We start from the raw sequence: 21,328 nt of genomic DNA on the forward strand, positions 1-21,328 counted from the left end.
TTATTTGCTTCTAATGGAGAAATAGACTAGAGGTCGTGAATTATCAATAGGGACTCAGAAGCTACCAACCTTCTGTTTAATGATTGATGCCGTAACTGGATTAATCTACCCGAGATAACATCCTTTTGGAAATAGATAAGTTATCTAAGTTTGAGAGAATTAGATAATAAATTGTCTGGTGAGGTCGAGAGATAAGTCAGAAAGTATCATAGTCAAGGATAGTCTGCTGTTCTACGTACTTCAAGAATCCTAATCATTACCTAGTATCTGTCAACTCCCAAAAGCCATAGTGAACATAACTCTGGTTTCCCATTTATCTTGATTACAAACACTGAAGTATTGAAAGTGACATTTGAATTTTTGTGAAACTTAAACCCCCATCTTTCAGAAACAGTAAACTATCAGTAAAGAATTTCATAAACGAATCGAAGTTCACACAATATTCCCTGTGGAATTCGACCCCAACCTAGTTGGGTTTTATATTGACAATGATTTCTTACACCCATTCAAGAATATAATTTGAGCGTTGTCAAAAATGACCCCAACCTAGGACACTTGAACTCTGTGCTCTGATACTAAGTTTGTAACGCCCCAAAATCGAGTCTCGAGATGTCACACGGTGCTTAGGATCACAAGTGACCCCAAGCTAACCCTTCTGCTGGCATAACTCATAAGCAACAAAACAAAAAGTATAAATCTATATAAATCTGCAGAAAATAACTCTTTTCTAAATATGATAGATACAAAACTAAATTTACAAGATTACAACCAAAACTAAAACAGAATACATCAACTTCTACTAACTGTCTATGAAGCCTCTACTACTACTGACTGTAGGTAGTCGGGTTATGACTCCCGACTAACCCAACTCAATACGACTGAATAAAGAAAATGCAACACTTCTCAAACTGTATAACTAACTCAAGTCCTTGAATCAAAAGGACTCATCACCTGCTGACTGGATGCCGCGAACTGACTGGATCTGAAGATGTACACTATACCTTGTACCTACATTCCAAGAAAATGTAGCCCGCATACGAATATGTGGGTCAGTACCATGGAAACGTACCGAGCATATGGGGGTGCAATGTATATATAAAATAATATCTTAATATCATCACAGTTTATAAAATTATGCATGCTGATATAAATGACTCACTTAGCTCGAATTAAAATCATCATAATCATAAGAGAGTAAAATATATCAGGTGAAATATGTGAGTCATCATAATAAATCTCAATTCACTTCTATCTCGATTCCAAATCATCAAACCAATCCAATCTCATAACTATTCTCTTTGGAATATATGTTTATTAAATCTTTCAAAAATAATGACTTTCTCAAACTCTGTCTTTCAAACAAATATGTTTTCATCTCAGATAGAAGAATAACACTTTTCATATTAGATAGGAGAATACACACACACACACATTGGGAGTCTCTTACAACCGACATAAACCATGTGAGCTACATGAAGTTCAACGTCTAACCCACGTTGGGGAGAGCTGTCCTATCCTTGCCATCAGAGTAGGACCTTAAATCATCAATCCAAACACTAGTGATCACTATATAAATCAGCCTCAGGCTCACATCCTATGGGGGCACGTAGTTCTAGGGAAGTACCAAAACAGCTATACCTCCCGCTCGGTGCTAAAGACTACTCCCGGACTTAGCTCATATCTTTTCAAAAGAAAATCCACTAATAAACAGTTCAAGAATTCATAACGGGAGCCATCTTGCTACCCGTTTCATAATAATAAATAAAAGTGGATTTCTTTTCTCATCTCGGGTTCAAAAACACCCCTTTTTACGACAGAAAGGTCAAATCTTCTTCATCATCTCAAATCATTCAAAATCAAGGTGTTTATAACATATGATTTCTCAAAAACAACAATCTCAAATAGAGTTCAAAACTCATGTCTCAATATCACATTAAAACTTATCAAGATTCGAGATTTACATCATAAACATATATAAATCCCTTCAAAATCTGGAAAATTCAGTTATAAGGCACAAAATATCATCATTCTCATATAATTCCGCTTCCAAAATATCAAAAATATCATAATCTCGTGATAATCAATATAGGATATAAGTTCATGCTTCAAAATCATAGTAAAACATATGAAATTCATAACTTCATAAAAAAAAGTATTTTTGGGCACAAGAACGAAAGAGTGTTCTTCTTGAAAAAACCCTACATACCTTTATGGTAATGGATTCATTGAAAGATTGGACCTTTAAGCTTGATTGAAAGAATCCTTGTAGAGAACTTTAAATTCGGAGCTTAACTTCTTGATTCTTGAGAGGTAAACTTAGATTTTGTTCTTGGGAAGAGAGAAAGGGTTTTGGATTGTAACTTGACTAATTTAGGGCTTAGGTATTGTAATTATGTGTTTAAAAACCCCTTATCAACGATTTGGAGTCATTAGGGACGGTTTAGGGGTATGAAGTGACTTCAACACCCTTGATATAAGTCAAAACGGAGTGTTTTTGGCACTTAGAACTGACTTAGGTGGAGCCCAAGTAATCGCAAAAGCCAGGTTGGGCGGCGCCTAACCAATTACCTAAGTTTGGTTGGGTGGCGCTTAACCAATCGCACACCCTTACTAGCTCTCACGAAAATGGGCATAACTCTTCGGTCGAGTATCAGATTTTTGTAAAATTGGTATCGTTGGAAAGATAATTCAATTATATACAATTTGATAGGTCTTGGAATGAAAAATTCCATGTATATTAAGAGATATACACGTTTGAAATTGACCCTTGTAGAATTGAATGTCAAACTTTGTATGAATCAATTGGTCTTAGCTCAACTTTGTTCTAGGTCATTGCTATGAATATTTTTCACCTCTAAACTACTCCATAGACTAGGATAATGATCATGAAACTTGTATTCACATTCAACTCATTTGGATTAGAGCTTAGACGCGTAAGATCGACGGTTAGAATTTTAGCACGAAAATACGGGTTATTACAATATTATAACCCTCAATTATCATCTTTTAATTCTGACATTTGGTATACGTCTTCTTTTACGCAGACGTTCGGTATAATCGTTCTAACTTTAAGCTCTTTTTATTTTCTTTAATATCTATATTTTTATTTTTTAGTATCTAAATTTGTTTACTTACATTAATTTTGTAATTTATAATATTTGTATTGCTTGTGTTAATATTTTAATTTAAATTATGGATTTCGAAAAAATAGTAGTGTTAAAAAAATAAGCTTTGGTAAGGTTTTTCGTAGAAATAAAAAAAGTAAGGCTAGTACTAGTTCATTACCGCCTACATTTAATGAAACTTCTTTATCACAATCTAATGGTTTTGATGTTGGTATCGGTATGGAATTAGATAATGAGACCCTAAGTAGGCGTTATAATAATTTTGACGAAGACTTACCGGAGGAAGATGATATAGAACAACAAGAGTTAGGTGATACCCCTACCCCTACTAGTCCAGTTACGAAATTACCAAAACACAGTGAAGAACTTCCCCCTTTACCGGAATTTACTAGGGCCAAAGGTACCGAACGTACTAAAAAGTCTTTAGTTTGAAAATTTATGGAGCATGATAGGGTAAAAGGGATTGCTACTTGCAATAAATGCAAGGATATTTTTAAATATTTGACTGGGAAAAAAAATGGCGGGACAGGGTTGCTAACTACGCATTTGATGAAATGTAATAAAGAATTTATTCGTCTAAAAAATAAGGCTAAGGCAAAAAAAGATAGTACAACATTTGTACATTAATCTGTAGGAGGTAATATGGTTTAAACGTATTTAGACATGTTTAACCGGTTGAAGCAAGTTCATCATCGACATATAGTGAAGATGTAGATAGAGAAGAACTAGCGAAAATGGTTGTTGTTATGGGTTTGTCTTTTAGTTTTCCTTCGCATCCCGATTTTATTCATTATATTCAACGAGTATATAATCTCTCTTTTAAAGGTTTTTCACGAAATATAATTAAAAATGATATTTTTAAATTTCAAGCTGAACATTGTCATTTTCTTTGTTGCTTATTTGATTAATTTAATGGTAGAATATCTATTACTTCTGATATGGGTACTAGTGTTGTCGGTAATGATTATTTTACTCTCACGGCTCATTGGATTGACCACGATTGGAACATGCAAAAAAGAATTATTGCTTATAAATATGTTGACGAGTCTAAAACCGATATGTATATAGCTAGTACAATAGCGGAGAGCATGAAATATTTTAGATTTATTGGTAAACCTATGGCATGGACATTAAATAATGCTTCTAATAATTTAAAAGCTATGGACGAGTTAAAAACTAGATTATGTTTAATGTATGAAGATCATTTTCATGTTAGATGTTCTGCATATATTTTAAATTTGATAGTACAAGATGGTATTCATTTGTTTGATGGTTGTCTTAAAGTGCGAATTACTTGTAGCTATATGTTTAAAAATAAAAGAAAGAGCGTAATGGATGATTTTAAACGTAAATGTAAACAATATGACCTTCCATATAGAAAAATTCCAAAAGAAATTCCTATTAGATGGAATTCTTTATTTCAAATGTTTTAAGTTGTTGTTATATATCATAAACCTATACAATTAGTTTATAATTCTTATGATGAGGATGTTAATTTAATGCTAGATGAAGATGATTGGACTAAAGTAAAAGAACTTTGTAAATTTTTAAAACTTTTTATCAAGCTACGAACACAGTATTTGCTCAATATACTCCAACTATTTCTTCTGTTCTAGTAACTATAACTGCTATTTCTAATGTACTTGCTGAATATAAAAAAATATGTCCTAACAAAGAGGAAATTGAAGCTATGATTGAAAACTTTTAAAAATATTATTTTCCTATTCCACAAATTCTTTTAACAACTAATTTATTAAACCCATTTTATAAAGAACATGGTTTAGTGATGTTGGTTAGAAAATTATACAACAATTTAGAAATTGGAAGTCATGAAAAACCATCAGTTGATACTTGTTGTGCTAGCATAGTATCTACAGCTAGGAGTTTATATAACTTGTATCAAGTTATGGAACAAAATATTGGGCCGATCGAACCTCCTACTTGTAGACATAGATATGATGATTTAGATGACGAGATGGGCGAAGAACTTGGTCTTCAATGTTGTAGGAGTAATGAATTTAATTCGTATCTTTCGCAGGATCGGGAAAATATTAGAGATGAAACTAGAAAACAACAACTTTTATCGTGGTTAAAGACCCGTATCAGACAATTTCCAAAACTTTCAATGATGGTTCGAGATTTACTATCAACTCAAGCTTCTTCAGTTGCTTCGGAGCAAGCTTTTAGTGCAGGAAGATTTATAATAGGAGATCATCGGTATTCGTTAGCAAGAGATAGTTTGGAGATTTCAATATTATTTAGAGATTGGATTAATGCCGAACGAAGAAATTTTGGGCTCCCCAAATTACCGCTCCATATTGAAGACAAAATAGATGAAATTTTTGAGGAAAATAGTGATAATGGAATGGAAGCAATGGAGGAACAAGGAAATAGACCAATTCCGGAAGATTTATCCGCCGAAGACATTGAAAAGTTACGCCAAAAAAATTATAGATAATTTAGATATTAATAAGATTCTACAATAAAGATCTAATTCAAACAGAACCCTTCATAGAAGGTGGCTGCGTAGATTAGATTTTCATTTAATATCTTTGTAATAAATGTACAACGTACGAAATTTGAATAAATATAACGGCTATTCGCCTAATTTTGTTTTAAAATTTGTCTTTTGTTAGTTGCAATTATGGAAAAAAATTAATACAAAACTTTATAAAGTTAGTTAAACTTATTAAAAATATTATATTAACTTAAACTTATATTTTTTATGTTAAAATTATAAACTTTTTAAGATATATTAATAAAATATATAAATTATATAAGTTATTATATGTATAAAACTTATATATTAATCCATTAAGTTAAGATATAGATAATTTAAATTAAAATTGTAAAACAAAAACTGTAACAAAAAAAAGTTATGGAAAACTTTATATAATTTATATAAGTTCTTAAACAAAAACTGTAGCAATTATGGGAAAAAAAATTAACACAAAATTGTATTACTGTACACTACATAATTTATTTTCGATAATTTTGGTATCGCTCCAGTCCACACCGGTAGAAAGCGGACCAATGCAAACAACGAAAAAATTCCGGTAACACCGGTTCTGACAGCAAAAACGATAAGGAAGTTCTGGTATCGATTTCGGTATCAATTAAATCGGTTCGACGTTTCGGTTCTGGTCCGTTGCCAGCCTTTCACATATATAAGAACGGCACACATCAAGAAAGTGCACTAACTTTTAATCCAAATAACACATACGTGTGTAAGCGAAAATAAGGAATTTGAGGGTAATTTTATCATTTTATAATTTTATTCCAAGTATAAATTATGATGGAATTATTATACCACGAAGCATGAGAAATAACTTATCTCGAAGCAATTTACTAGTTTTAGAATAAATTATTTAGAATATTAGTAATCAAACAACGTACCAAAACTTTAATTCCAAAATAATTATTTTATTTTAAAATTATTTACTTTAATACCTCACGCCAAACACCCTTTACTGTTAATGGACCGGACTCAGTTTTGGCCAACCTCAAGATAAAATGTTGGGGGCTTGTTAATTAAAGAAGGATCCTACAGTTGAGGGGATAATGGCATGTGAGTGAGTGAAGATCCAGTCGCCCAAAATTTACGCTCGCACTAGTACTAGCTAGTGTTTATTTTTTTTTTTAAAAAAGGAAAGAAGAGATGAAAAGTGGGGATCATCAGCTGTTCCTCTCTCGCTCCCTCTCGTGAAAGCGTTAGCCACTCAATTACTTGCTTTTCTCCCACTAAAAGACGAACACTTCCCTTTCTCACGGGCTTGCACTCACTTTACAGCCTAATAAAAGATATCTCTGATATTTTTGGATTCTTTTTTGTATATTTTTATTAGAGAGCCAGAGCCAGAGACCCGTTTTCTCGTTCCTCATCTTCTTCTTCATAAATCTCTTCACTAAAGGTAACAAAAAATTCAACTCGTGGAATTGCCCTGCTTTCCACTTTCTTATAATTTTTTACCATTAATAATACTTTCTGCTCTAATAATCATTACTAGGCTTCTTGAGTCTACACTCTATAGTACAAGGATTAAGTTTAATCAGCTTAAAATTCAAAACGCCCATATCTACTGAGTTGTTCTTTTAATTGGGTTTGACTGGTTAAAGTTCTGTATAATTTATATTTAATATAACCTTGCATATTCTTCATTTTTAAGGGTTAAATTTTGATTAGCAAGGATTTCATTCTTGGAAGTTCAATTGAGGGAGTCTGAAAGTAGGGTGGTTCATTCATTTGAGTACTCTACAGTTACCATTATGCAAATTGAGTCTCTACATTGAATACTCTTAAGAGTGACATTGTTCGTGAATTATATGTAGAATTTTTGCGCGCTAATTAGTTGGTTTTTCTAGATTTTGAGGAGTTCCACTTGATTTTGATTCAATTTAAGATGGTGAATTCCCTCAAGTCAAGGAAGGTGAGCTTCAGAATCCCATACTATACTCAGTGGGGGCAGAACCTTCTGATCTGCGGTTCAGAGCGGTTGCTTGGTTCATGGAATGTGAAAAAGGGTCTATTATTGAAGCCCTCTCACCAAGGGGAAGAGCTGATATGGTCTGGAAGCATTCCTGTTCCTCCTGGATTCCAAAGTGAATACAGTTACTATGTGGTAGATGATAGAAGAAATATCCTGCGATCGGAGGTTGGAAAGAAAAGGAAGCTGTTGTTGCCTGATGGGCTTCAGGATGGGCAGTCACTAGAACTCCGTGATCTCTGGCAGGTGCTAATTTCATTGCCTCTCTTTCTCATACTGTTTTGTGAATACTACACCACCTAGCATGCGTGTCCCTTGGATGAACTTTGTTATGGCTTCTGAGAAAGGAAGATATGCTAGTTGTCTGCATCTCTTTCTCATACTGTTTCATGAATACTGCAACACCTAGGATGCCTGTTCCTTGGATGAATTTAATTATGAGAAGTGAAGGTACACAAGTTGTTCCTGAATTTCTTTTTTATGGCATACAACTCTTCCACTTGTATGTAGTTGTCAAAGACATTTAGTATGAACTAAACGATGACAAAATTGTTCTAAATTCTTTTCTCTATTTCTCATTATCTGCATGTGTACCTCAATCTTAGTGTAGTATTCTCAATCCTCATTCTTGATTCATTTGGTTATTTCGCTCTAAAATTTCAAAAAACATGCATTTCCACACACCCAGTGGTCGCTTACGTTTAGTGCTCTTTGAATTGTGATTCCTGAAATAAAAAAGTACGGAAAAATTTAGGCACTCTGAAGCATTCTCCGCCTGTTATTCTATATATTCACAATCTTCCGTGATCTTCCCCTCATCACTCCAGTGAAGTTGTATTTGAAAAATTGCTGAACATATAATTTAAAGGAGAATATTAGTAAAACCTTCTAGACATCCTAAATTATTTATCCAAATGACTCTACATTAATTCGTAAAAGATACTAGATTTTTTTGACCTTATCACACAAAAAAGAAGATATTAGTTTTTTTTTTTTAAATATATAAAACACAAGAAGTGAATGTAAATGATAAATATAGGGATGAACCATTTACTGGATATATACTGTTACAACTCACAGCAGAGGGAACAAGGGGAAATTGGCCTAAAATAGTACTGCAAGTCTCACAAGTGTTCTTAGTAATTTCATTTCTATATCCTTGAAAAGATTGCATCTTTTGGGTGTGGTTCGGTGCTTACTTTTACTCCAGCAAAAAAAAGAAGAGTTAATGATAGTTTTGAATTTCTCCCTTTTTCCTCTCATCGTTGGGATCCTAGAATCTTGTGACGGTTTTCTCCTCCTCCAGTAGTGGTAGCTACCTCCTCCAGTAGAGGTAGCATATCCTAATTAACCATTTGTGTTGATCACTTTAAATTGAGAGTGGTATAGATGGGTGGTTAATATTCAAAGTGCCACAAGCTGTGAGGTGTGGGTTTGCTAAAAAGCTACTTTATCATGGTTGTCTGACGTTATGCATTCTTCTTCTAAAGCCTTCAGCTTTGGTTCACTTCATTTAAAATCCCAAAAAGTAACATAAGATTTTACATTATAAGTTGGGGCATAAAACTTGTATAAAAGGGGTGTGTCAAGAAAGTAGAAAACCTCAAAAAAGCTGTATTCTATGAATGTCACCGTATCTTCTACATATGAAGCAATATCATGGGTGTACCAAAAAGCGATAAAGGAAAAAAGCTATGCCCAAATGTACAAAATCTATTTCTACACCCTCTAACGCTCTCCTATTTCTCTCTCCGGACGAGCCTCAAAAGCGCAAGTGGAGCAAACTTCCATGCCATGTGTCTTCTCTTTGGTCTTCCATAACTCCTGGTGAATAAAAGTTCTTTCATTGTGCCTGATATCACCCGTTGTGTTCCAAACCAACTCAAGACTTCCATCTATAATTGAGAAGCTAGCTGACAATGGAGAAGATGTCATTGATCCACATATTTTTCGAACCCTCCACACATATAACATCACAAGACATAAATAATCTTCCTTTTTCTGAAGTTCTCAGCCATCAATATCACCCCTCTTGGCAAATGAAACTGCTATCAGGCACATTCCCCAAAAACAGTATCAATATCACCCCTCTTGGCAAATGAAACTGCTATCAGGCACATTCCCCAAAAACAGTCTCTCCTACTTTTTAGTGGAGAGAGAGATTACCCTTGATTCTATTCAGGTGGAAGATTGTCGGAATATCCCCCTAAGCTAATTCTTCTGAGTTAGCTTATCTTCCCAATTTCTTCTAAACTAGTGCCTCTATCATTTTCTGTTCTTTCAAAATGGACAAGAATAGGATCTATTTCAATGCTGGTTTTAAGTGTGATATTACAAGATGGACTTTCGATAGTTCAACATGGCGCGAATGGGTAGAAAGGAGTCATAAATTGGTGAGAAGAACTTCGTTAAGTAGCAAGATCATGGAGTGTATTTGCTTCACGCTAAGAGAAGTCTCTAAAGATCAGAAGAATGTAGTTAGGAGATGGAAAGCTACAGAAAGAGATTCAGATCATTTTAGTACAAGAAAAGAGAATGAGCATGGAAGATTTATGAGCATTCTTTCCATAAATAAAGGAGTACGGTCTGTTTTGATTATATTAGAAACTGCTGTAAATGCCGGTTGGTGTGATATTGCATTTAAGACAGAGAACTTCATTAAAGTTCCCAAAGGGCAGGAAATGGCTTTTCCCCTCAAGATTAACAGAAATCAACTATCCCCATGCTAAAGCCGTATAGGAAAGCACATGGCCATCCAAGATCATTCGCAAAGTAGAGGTGAAAAGCAAGAATGGCAAAATCGAAATAGAAGGATTGACTCTCAAGGAGAAAGACTGCTAAATAGATGTCTTGTTGTTAGTCTAGAAGCAGATTGTAAGGAAAAACCTACATTAGAAGACAAAAGGAGGTGGTCAAATCTTGGCTGGAAGAACACCTTTGGGGTCAACATGTATTTAACGTATGGTGACAAATTCTTGCTCAAATTCCCCAACAACCAGATGGCTGAACAAGTCCTGCAAAGCCAATGGAGCTAGAAGAAAACGAAATTCAACCTTGTGAGGTGGTCGCTGACGGTAGGCTGCACATAGAACTCCATTATTGAAAAGGTGACTTGGATTAGAGCAGCCGGGGTTTCCCTTCACCTCTGAGCTCATACTGTTTTCTGTGAAACTGGCCAAATATGTTGTGGATGGGTCACCACATAAGCATAGATATAATTACAAACCATTTGAAGCGGGCAAGAATTTTGGTGGCAAATAATGGGAGAAGTGTGCTAAACGAAGTCTCAATTCCACAATGGCATCACCTCCGTCATTTCAAAATGGGTCGAAAGCAAACCAAAATTTGGAATTCTTTCGGAAATGGAAAGTGGAATCACCTCATAGTTCTTAACACACTTTACTGACCACTTGGTCAGTCCTTTGGTTGCATTCATTTGAAAGTTCATTGAAATTGACTCTCTGATGATAGAAGAGAACTTTTATTATTTACGAAGCAACAATAATGGTATAGGAAAAGAGATGGTCAGAGACATGGGATAGAAGAATACATTTATGTTGCAACATGAGTATGTGACATGCAGTGTTAGGCTAAGCAACATGAGTAGTCTTGGGTGGTCGATCTTGTAGGGGATAGCATATTTCACTTGTATGTCCAAGCCTATTATAATAACTACAGTTGAATCGAGTTCTTCCGAAATGACCTCCTCTTCGTTGGTCTCCATAGATTGAGATGTATGATTTTCCATTCCGTGACATGCGTGAACACCGAAGTCACCTGTTTCTGATATGATCACTATCCGACTGCATGAGCCTACGTTTGGTAAGTTCAACATAATTGTTCTGGAGTTTGGAATGACTTGTATGAAGCTGATCACTATGTATGTTATCAACATTCTGCTTCCAATCAGTTTATTTATTTGGTGGTTTATGTTTACGATATTGTATTACCACCTCCCAAAAATTGCAAAACTTCTTACTTGCAAGCCAAATGCGCCTTGCCTTGACATAATTGAACCGTCTTTTTTCCCTTTAGAACCCCCAGCTTGGCAAGAAGAATTTCATTATCATTGATGACAAAATGGTCATTTGCTTTAAATGCAAAATGATCTCACAAAATTTATGGGGTAGACGAGCAAACTGTTTGACTCTTTGTATAAGTAGAGAAAATTTTGGATAAGCTTGCTTTAGTCACAGACATGGGTGTAAGAAGAAGCTATAAGCTCATCAATACTCCATTCTACAAATTTTCTTTTCTATCTTAATCTTTTTTATTGTTGATGCTCGTCTTGGACTTGGCCGTGCCTTTTGGGTTGGTCAGGCTCATGAGATCTCCGACGTCAATGAGCAAGGCGGATGTTGATATGCTTTAGTTGAGACGCGGGTCTATCTGAAACAACCTCTATACCTTCACAAGGTAGGGGTAAAGCAGCGTAGACACCACCCTCCCCAGACCCCACTTTTGGGATTAAATTGGGTATGTTTTTGTTTTTGTTGTTTTTGTTGTTGTTAGCTCATATGATTTGCAATATATTCTGCAAATTCACCTCAAACATGCTTCTTATATATTTGATTTCGCTTTGTAAGCAACTACCCATTTCAACAATTCCTTTTGTTTTGACTTTGCTCTAGCAACTTACTTTTTTTCTTCTGTTGCAGACTGGTTCTGACAATATCCCTTTTAGAAGTGCATTTAAGGATGTTATCTTTAGGACAAGTCGGAGTTTGGATGTTGAAAGGCCCCTGGGGATCAATCAGAATAAGCTGGACCAGGATGGTAATTTTCTCTGTTGGATTCTCTGCCTTTGAAACAATCTTAGTTGGGATGTGCTTTCTAATGTTGCTGCTGAAACAGGTTCTGTCATTCTTCAATTCAGAATCTGCTGCCCCTATTTAGAGGAAGGAACATCCGTAAGATCTCTTTTCACAGATCAAACCTTTGTGATTTTAAATACATATGTTTTCTTGTTTATGTGGCCATTAATATCCTCGCAATCTATCTTTAAGTCACACCGGACATGCATGTTATCCTGTAGATATATGTGATTGGTAGCTCCTTAAAACTTGGGCAATGGAAGATTCAGGATGGACTTAAGCTCGTGTATGCTGGAGATTCGTTTTGGCAGGCAGACTGTGTTATGGGAAAAGATGACTTTCCTTTAAAATATCCTTTTGTCTGCCTGAGTTGTAGGCTAAATGAAGTTCCATTCTATCATATACATGATAGTAATTTCTTACGCTTCCACTCTTTCTTCCTTAATGCTCTAAACATACAAGTACTGCAAATATAGTAAGGCTGGAACCTCAGTGGAATGTGGTTCCAGTCGTGAGCTTTCTGTTGATGTCACAACAGGTGAATCTAGAGTTGTAGTTCTTTCAGATGGTTTAATGCGGGTAAGTCAACTATAAGATATAATCAATGGCTTGCTATGTTATTCAAACTGATACAGGAATATAAGATGAAAAGAAAGCCAATGTGTGTTATTATCAGGAAATGCCTTGGAGGGGAGCTGGTGTCGCCATACCCATGTTTTCCATACGATCAGAGGCTGATCTTGGTGTTGGGGAGTTTCTTGACCTGAAGTTACTCGTAGATTGGGCAGTTGAATCTGGCTTTCATTTGGTTCAGCTTTTGCCCATCAATGATACATCAGTCAACTGTATGTGGTGGGATTCGTATCCATACAGGTAATTTTCAATGTTAAGTATTTAGATTTGAGCTCCGAATCAGATCGATTCCATCATGATAATTTTTCAATAACATAAATAGTAGATTGATGGCAAAATATTGTTTATCCAGCTTAGTGCTTTTGAACTCTGCTTTGTAATCAGTAAAAATGCTGACTGTCAGCTGCAGAAATACAGTTCAAGTTCTAAATCTAAGTGTATGGACAGGGATAGCAAACCTGGAATATACCAAATTGAGATGTCTTTCGACAGTAACACACTAAGTTTACCTCTATCTAAAACTGAAGCTGATTAAAAAAGGAATGATGCTACAGAGATTCATATTTGATCCTACATTTGGCAATTAAGAGGGCTCCTTTTTTAGGTTGAACAGAAAAGGAAAATTTGATTTAAAAGGAGTATATGCATTTCTTGAGTTCTTTCAGATGGGGTTTGTAACTGCATAACCAATAAGATAGTCGAACTCTGGCAATTAAGAGGGCTCCTTTTTTAGGTTGAACAGAAAAGGAAAATTTGATTATATGCATTTCTTGAGTTCTTTCTGATGGGGTTTGTAACTGCATAACCAATAAGATAGTCGAACTCGGGACTGAAATGAGCTAGGTTAAGTAGAAAGTGACAGAAATAAGCCATCTTTCTAAAGTGGAACCAAAATAAGCTAGTCGGAATAATTAATTCCGATTTATGCAACTTTTTTAGTGGAGGCGTTAACTGTGTTGAACAGTTAAAACTTAAAAATGTGTATAAAATGGAATTAAAATTTCCGACATATAAAACGGGAATAAAAATTTCGATTTGTAAGTCAGAATAAAAGATTCCGGCTTTAATTAAAAAGTATCATCTTCAACCTTGGCCCTCCCACTATTAACGAACAAAAAGAGCTTGAATCACCCCACACGGTCGTTCTGATTCCAATACATAATATTCAGCCAATCCATATATGTATTATACTCCAGTGGTCCCCCACGAGTAAAAACATTAAAAAATTGAAATTCCTAGATCCACGAAGATCTGAAACCAGATCCAAGATCCAAAATAAAATTTGAATCCGCAACTGCCACTTCATTTTAGGTAGGGGTACGTAGCGGTCGATTTGGTTCGATTTTGTGTGTATCAGTTCTATTTATCAGTTTTGGTTTGTAAACACGCCAAACCGAAAACAAAACCAATAAGATATTCATTATCAGTTTTCGGTTAATCGTTTTTTGGTCCTTAATGGTTTGATTTTCGATTTAACCTATAAGAAATGCTCCTCTAAATCTTTTTGTTTTATTTTATTTTTATTTGTTTTGCACTATCTTCATGCATAAAGGCTAAACAATTTACAAGCGCTAAGACCACAACTATAAAATGCAAAAAATAATAGGGTATTATATAATTATCGATAAAAATATAATTTTAATATAATCTTATTAGGTTATCGGTTTAACTATTAACTAAAACTTTAAAACCGGAAACTGAACCGCTCCAATAAAAAGTTTTACAAAACCATTTAAAAACCGTTAACCCAATAACCCGATACATTTAAACCAATAACATTTTATCAGTTCGGTTTATTGGTTGACTCGGTTTTTGCACACTCCTAATTTTAGGTATTCTATTAAAAACTCCCTTTTAGTTATATTCAATTTTAATCAATGTTGTGATGTTACAAATTAAGTGCTAAGTTTTGTACTACTATATGTTCTTGTTATTCTTTCTTATTATCATTCATATGCAGTGATGATTAGTCTAACTTATTGTTTATCGTTAAATGCTTTCATCTTTTAGTGCAGTTTTGTTGTTGATTTTCTAATATTTGAGTTACTATTTCATGTGTATCTATTTAGCAGACATTTAATTGATAATCGATCTTATCAATACAACTTAGTTAAATCTGTTTATAATAATATGCTGCATCTTTTGTGCTAAATTAGACTGATTCGGACATAAATATGATAATTTTGTTGAACCAATATTTTATTCAAATAAAAAATTCGTTTTCGTCATGTTTTGCCCCTAATGAAAGCTTAGATAGGCCCTACACATCTGACTTAATTCATTTTGAACCAATCTTTTATTCCGACTTATAAATCAGAGTTTTTAATTTCGACATATAACTCCGTTTTATAACTCAGAATTTTTAATTCCGTTCTATAACTCGGAACTTAATTCCATTTTATAAATCGGAATTTTTATTTCTGTTTTATATGGCAGAAATATTAACTCCGTTTTGTACACATTTTTAACTGTTCAACACGGTTAACTCCTCCTTTAAAAAAGTTGCATAAATCGGAATTAATTATTCCGACTAGCTTATTTTGGTTCCACTTTAGAAAGGTGGCTTACATCTGTCACTTTCTGCTTAACATGGCTCATTTCAGTCACAAGTTCAAGGTAGTCTTGATAGAATGATTGCATCTTTTCAAAGAAAACAGAGGGCATGAAATATTTGTTGTACCCCAGTTCATATGATTGGCCAATTTAATAGTGAAGCATTAATATATTTCGGGTTTAGTCTTTTGCTTTTCCTTTAACCTTGTCTATTAGGTGAGCTAATGAATTTTCTGTTATTATTTCAAGCTCTGTTATGTAGGAGTACTAATTTGATATTAGTTTGTTCCATTTTCATGCGTGATGGCAATGCAGCTCACTTTCGGTATTTGCCTTGCACCCGTTATACCTAAGGGTAGAGGCAATTTCTGAAAACATTCCGGAGCATATCAAGGTGTTCATTTTAGTCTTTATTATGTTGTGTCTGTATATAAAACACCTTTTTTTGTTGGATCAACTGAACAGTGAAAATCCCATTTTTTATGTCTTGTACTTGAGTAACTATTCTCAACTCATTTACAGCAAGAGATCAGGGAGGCAAGAGTTCAGTTGGATAGAAAGGTATTCCGAAAATTCTTTGTTTTTAAATCTGCTTCCACAGTTTGTTGGGCACAAAGGCATTCCAGGAAATCATGTTCATCTTGATTGCTGCTTCTATACAAGCTCCTTGTATGCAACCAATTCCTGTCAGATCACCTAGCTATGACGTTTTTGATACACCACAATGGATCTCTTAAATCTCCTAGACCATGACTGCAACCATACTAGATTTGATGCGACTGTGTTACATTGCCACTACCAATCTACCACCATGACTACAGCATAACTTTCTTTTCTCCATAGCATCTCGTGTAAATTTGTAGAACATCTTCTTTAGGTCAAACAGTTCCATCTTGAAGGACATATGTATTCATAAATCTGATAATTTCCTTATCTTTTTGCCTGGCCTATGATTATTGCAGGATGTAGATTATGAGGCTTCCATGGTTACAAAACTTTCTATTGCCAAGAAAATTTTCGCTCATGAGAAGGAGATCATACTAAATTCAAAATCATTCCAGGAGTTCTTTTCTGAAAATCAGGTGCTTAAAGATAATTTCAATACATTTAGAACTATAGATTAGTAACATTTGTTGGCTATGTTTACTATAATAACTGGCTGGAGGAAAATAAATAAGAAGAAAAGATAACGACCTTGAGATCCTTTCCATGTAAATTTAGCTTGTAAGCATAAACAGTTACGTTCCCCCCCCCCTCCCCCTGCAAATTGACTGGAATATGATAATGTTAATTATGCTTTTGCATTGGTCCTTTATTGATGAGTGCAGGAATGGTTGAAACCCTATGCTGCTTTCTGTTTTCTGCGGGACTTCTTTGAAACATCTGAGCGCAGTCAATGGGGTCGGTTTTCTGAATTTTCAAAAGAGAAGGTAACGCCGCTGCAGTTCAAGCATAGAAACAATTAATTTCAGGTAGTCTCATAAATCCCCCTATTACTTTCTTACGTACAATGTATTTTCTGTTTCTGCAGCTGGAGAAACTTGTCTCAAAAGAAAACTTGCACTATGAAGTTGTTAGTTTTCATTACTACGTCCAGTTCCATCTGCATCTACAAGTAAACAAAGCTTTATGTATTCTGTATTCCTTTTTGAATTTTATCTTTGTTGTTGTGAATTAGAAGAGGAATAGAGAAAACTCAGCTTGATTATTCCCTCAAGCTATTGGGGGTTTAAATAGCTTAGTTTATGTGTCTTAAAAAGGAAAGGAAATCAATACAAATAAATAACTAACCAATATAAATCAATATCTAATTAATACCTAATTATAATAGGAGGAAATCAAGCTACCTACTATACTTACATATGCTATAGAATATTCATAGGATTCTAACACTCCCCCTCAAGCTATTGCTACAAATTATATGTACCAAGCTTGTTACATAAATAACTCGTTCTAGGATCGGTTAGGGACTTGGTGAATATGTCTACAAGCTGATCATTTGACTGTACGAACCTTGTGACGTTGTCTCCTGAGAGTAACTTTTCTCTGACAAAATGACAATCAATCTTTATGTGTTTGGTCCTCTCGTGAAACACCGGATTCGATGCAATGTGAAGTGCATCTTCATTGTTGCATACGAGTTCATTTCTTTAGTATCTCCAAATTTCAACTCCTTCGGTAGTTGCTTGATCCATATGAGTTCACATGTTACCATCACCATAGCCCGATATTCTGCTTCTGCACTAGATCTAGCAACCGCATTTTGTTTCTTACTTTTTCAAGACACCAGATTTCCCCCATCTAGAACACAATATCCGGAAGTGGATCATCCCTGCCCAATCTGCATCTGAACATCCAACAAATTTCTAATGTCCTTGGTCTTTGTTAAGTAGTCCTTTCCCTGGAGCAGACTTTCTGTATCAAAGAATGCGAATAATTGCAGTCTAGTGGTCGTCACAAGGAGAATTCAAGAACTAACGTACAACACTAACCGGGAAGGTAATATCAGGTCGAGTCACTGTCAGATAATTCAACTTTCCTACTAGCCTTTTATATCTTCCAGGATCGCTAAGAGGCTCCCCTGACCTATTGGAGCTTAACATTTAAATCCATTGGAGAATCAGTAGGCCTACAATCTATCATCCCTGTCTCCTCCTTAAGAATATCAAGTGCATACTTCCTCTGTGAAATGGCAGTTCCTGATTTGGATTGAGCAACCTCGATGCAAGTACTTCAATCCACCAGGATCCTTCGTCTGAAAGTGCTGGAAAAGGTGATGTTTCAATTTGGTAATTCCCTCATCATCATTACCTGTGATAACTATGTCATAAACATATACCACCAAATACAAGCATAAACCTGGAGCAGAGTGATAATAAAACCTAGAATGATCTGCTTCACTACCTGCCGAACTCCTGAATAACCATACTAAACTTTCAAAACCATGCTTGAGAAGACTGCTTTGCGCCACAGAGTGCGCGATGTAGTTCGCACACCATGTTACTAGATTCCCCTGAGCAACAAAACTAGGCGGTTGCTCCATAAATACCTCATCGTCGAGGTCTCCACGAGGAAAGACATTTTTTATATCTAATTGGTAGAGAGGCCAATGGCGAACAACTACCATGGATAAAACGATACGAACAAAAGCAATCTTAGCCACATGAGAGAATGTATCACCATAGTCAAGTACAAAAATCTGTGTATAACCCTTGGCCACTAGTCGAGCCTTTAGGCGATCAATCTATCCATCGAGGCCAACCTTTATGTTATATATCCATCGACAACCAATTGTAGACTTACCTGGAGGTAGAGGAGCAAGATTCTAAGTACTACTAGAGTGCAAGGCAGATATCTCCTCAATCATAGCTTGTTGCCAGCCTAGATGAGAAAGAGCTTCTCCTGTAGTCGTAGGAATAGACACAGATAAAGATGATACTGATGACACAAAAGCAGAATGGGTCGGTGACAAATGATAGCTCAAAATAGATAAGATGGGGGGGTTAAGAGTAGAGAGATTACCTTTTCGAGTGGCGATGGAAGGACTCTATGTAAGCAAGTCCTCAACAACAACAAACAACAACAAACCCAGTATATTCCCACATAGTGGGGTTTGGGGAGGGTAAAATGTATGCAGTCCATACCACTACCCCGAAGAAGTAGAGAGGTTGTTTCCGATAGATCACCGGCTTAGGATAAAATAACAGTAATCAAAGTCGTCATAAATCATGAAACAAGGAGAAATAACAGCGATACAACCCTCACAAAACAATACTATACACTAACAAACCAAAGGCATACCTCCCCCAACCCTCCTAACTAGAAGCTCCAACCTATGCACAAGGCCCTAAGACTACTAGCCAAGTTACATCACAACACTTCTAACTACTGCCTAAGACTCATCCACCTGCACTAGCCCTCTATTCTAATATGCGTCCTCCAAACCTTCCTATCTAGGGTTATGTCCTCAGTAAGCTGTAACTGCTTCATGTCATGTCTAATCACCTCTCTCCAATATTTTTTCGGCCTCCCCCTACCCCGACTGAAACCCTCCAAGGCCAACTCTCACACCTACGAACACCTACGAACTGGGGCATCAGTGCCCCTCCTCATCTCATGCCCATACCATCTCAACCTCATTTCCTGTATCTTGTCCTCAACATGCAAGGATTTTTTCGGCCTCCCCCTACCCCGACTGAAACCCTCCAAGGCCAACTCTCACACTTACGAACTGGGGCATCAGTGCCCTTTCTCATCTCATGCCCAAACCATCTTAACCTCACTTCCCGTATCTTGTTCTCAACATGCAAGGATTTTGGTGGCGGGCGTGTATCATCTCGACGAGGACGACAATGATAAGTCAAAAGCGGTGGTGGTGCAGCAGTGGGAGATGGACTTGTAGAAGGTAATGTGGAAGGATAGACTATGGCAGGATCCCCAAAAGATGGAATTGGTAAAACCTCGAAAATGCCTAACTGTTCAGAAGAAGAGGATGTAAAGTAGGGTTGACCTTCAAAGAAATTAACATCAGCAGGCATAAGGTATCACTGCAGGTGAGGTGAAGCATCGAGATCCCTTTTGTACCTTTGAATAACCGAGAGACTTAAAAGCACGAGGAGCCAATTTGTTGTTTCCTGGAGTGAGGATATGAACAAAACATGTGCTTCCACACACATGGTGGAAGAGAAAATAGGGTTGACTTGGGAAACAAAACAGAGTGTGGAACCTGATTTTGATTTTGAATAGCAGAGGAAGGCATACAGTTAATCAGATAACAGGAGGTGAGCACTGCATCTCCCAAAAATGCAATGGAACATTTGCTTGTATGAGAAGGGTGCGTGCAGTCTCAACAATATGCCTATTCTTTCTCTCCGCTTCCCCATTTTGTTGTGCAGTATAAGGACAAGATGTCTGTTGAAGAATGCCATGTGTAAACGTAAACTGTTGAAATTGAGAAGATAAATATTTACGTGCATTATCACTCCAAAAAGTGCGAATAGAAACAGCAAACCGATTTTATATTTCAGCACAAAAAATTGAACTATGGAAAATAATTTAGAGCAATCTTTCATTAAGAAAATCCAAGTACAGCTGGAGTAGTCATCAAAGATAGTAACAAAATACTTAAAACCCAATGTAGAATTAACTCTACTAGACCCCAAATATCAGAATGAACTAAATAAAAATGAGATTTTGCACGATTATTAGGACTGTGGGGAAAAGTGGCTCGAGTATGCTTCCCTAATTGACACGACCCACAATCTAACTTAGACAATTTAGACAAACTAGGTACCATCTTATGAAGTTTGGATAAACTAGGATGTTCCAATGTTTGCAGATTAAATCTGGAGAGTTTGGGACCGAACAAATTGTAGTGGACCTGTGGCAATTAAGGTAATAAATCTCATCAAACTCCCACCCTTCGTAGACATTTTTCTTGGAGTGAAGTCTTGTATAACAAAGAAGTCATTAAAGAATGAGACAAAACAATTTAAAGACTTAGCGAAACGATTGATTGACAGAAGGATAAAAAACAACTAGGGACAAAAAGAACATTATTCTGAGTCAGTGGAAGTAAAGGGATTGGCTTGACCAACTCCGATTGCCCTAGTCTGAGAACCATTAGCCAATGTAACAGTTGGAAGGGATCGAGAGTAAATAATATTAGTCACTAAAGTAGTTATCGGAAATGTGAATAGAAGCACCCGAGTTCATGACC

At 35.8% G+C, this 21,328-nt stretch overlaps 1 protein-coding gene across 2 annotated transcripts in view; it reads left to right on the forward strand.

Moving 5' to 3' along the window:
* Positions 1–6,610: 6,610 nt before the first annotated feature.
* Positions 6,611–21,328, forward strand: part of LOC107858464 (4-alpha-glucanotransferase DPE2) — a 61,901-nt gene continuing 47,183 nt past the window's right edge. Inside the window, exons 1-12 of one of the 2 annotated variants that reach the window (XM_016703127.2) lie at positions 6,611–7,036; positions 7,488–7,855; positions 12,268–12,385; positions 12,464–12,519; positions 12,645–12,772; positions 12,879–13,002; positions 13,100–13,296; positions 15,925–16,003; positions 16,132–16,170; positions 16,572–16,691; positions 16,938–17,039; positions 17,141–17,224. In XM_016703127.2, coding sequence (XP_016558613.1) covers positions 7,526–7,855; positions 12,268–12,385; positions 12,464–12,519; positions 12,645–12,772; positions 12,879–13,002; positions 13,100–13,296; positions 15,925–16,003; positions 16,132–16,170; positions 16,572–16,691; positions 16,938–17,039; positions 17,141–17,224 — 1,377 coding nt within the window. In that variant the 5' untranslated portion in view covers positions 6,611–7,036; positions 7,488–7,525. The remainder of the gene's footprint in view (positions 7,037–7,487; positions 7,856–12,267; positions 12,386–12,463; positions 12,520–12,644; positions 12,773–12,878; positions 13,003–13,099; positions 13,297–15,924; positions 16,004–16,131; positions 16,171–16,571; positions 16,692–16,937; positions 17,040–17,140; positions 17,225–21,328) is intronic. The other variant, XM_016703129.2, reaches the window with a different exon arrangement.

The sequence above is a fragment of the Capsicum annuum genome, chromosome 2, assembly GCF_002878395.1.
Source record: "Capsicum annuum cultivar UCD-10X-F1 chromosome 2, UCD10Xv1.1, whole genome shotgun sequence".
NCBI lineage: Eukaryota > Viridiplantae > Streptophyta > Magnoliopsida > Solanales > Solanaceae > Capsicum > Capsicum annuum.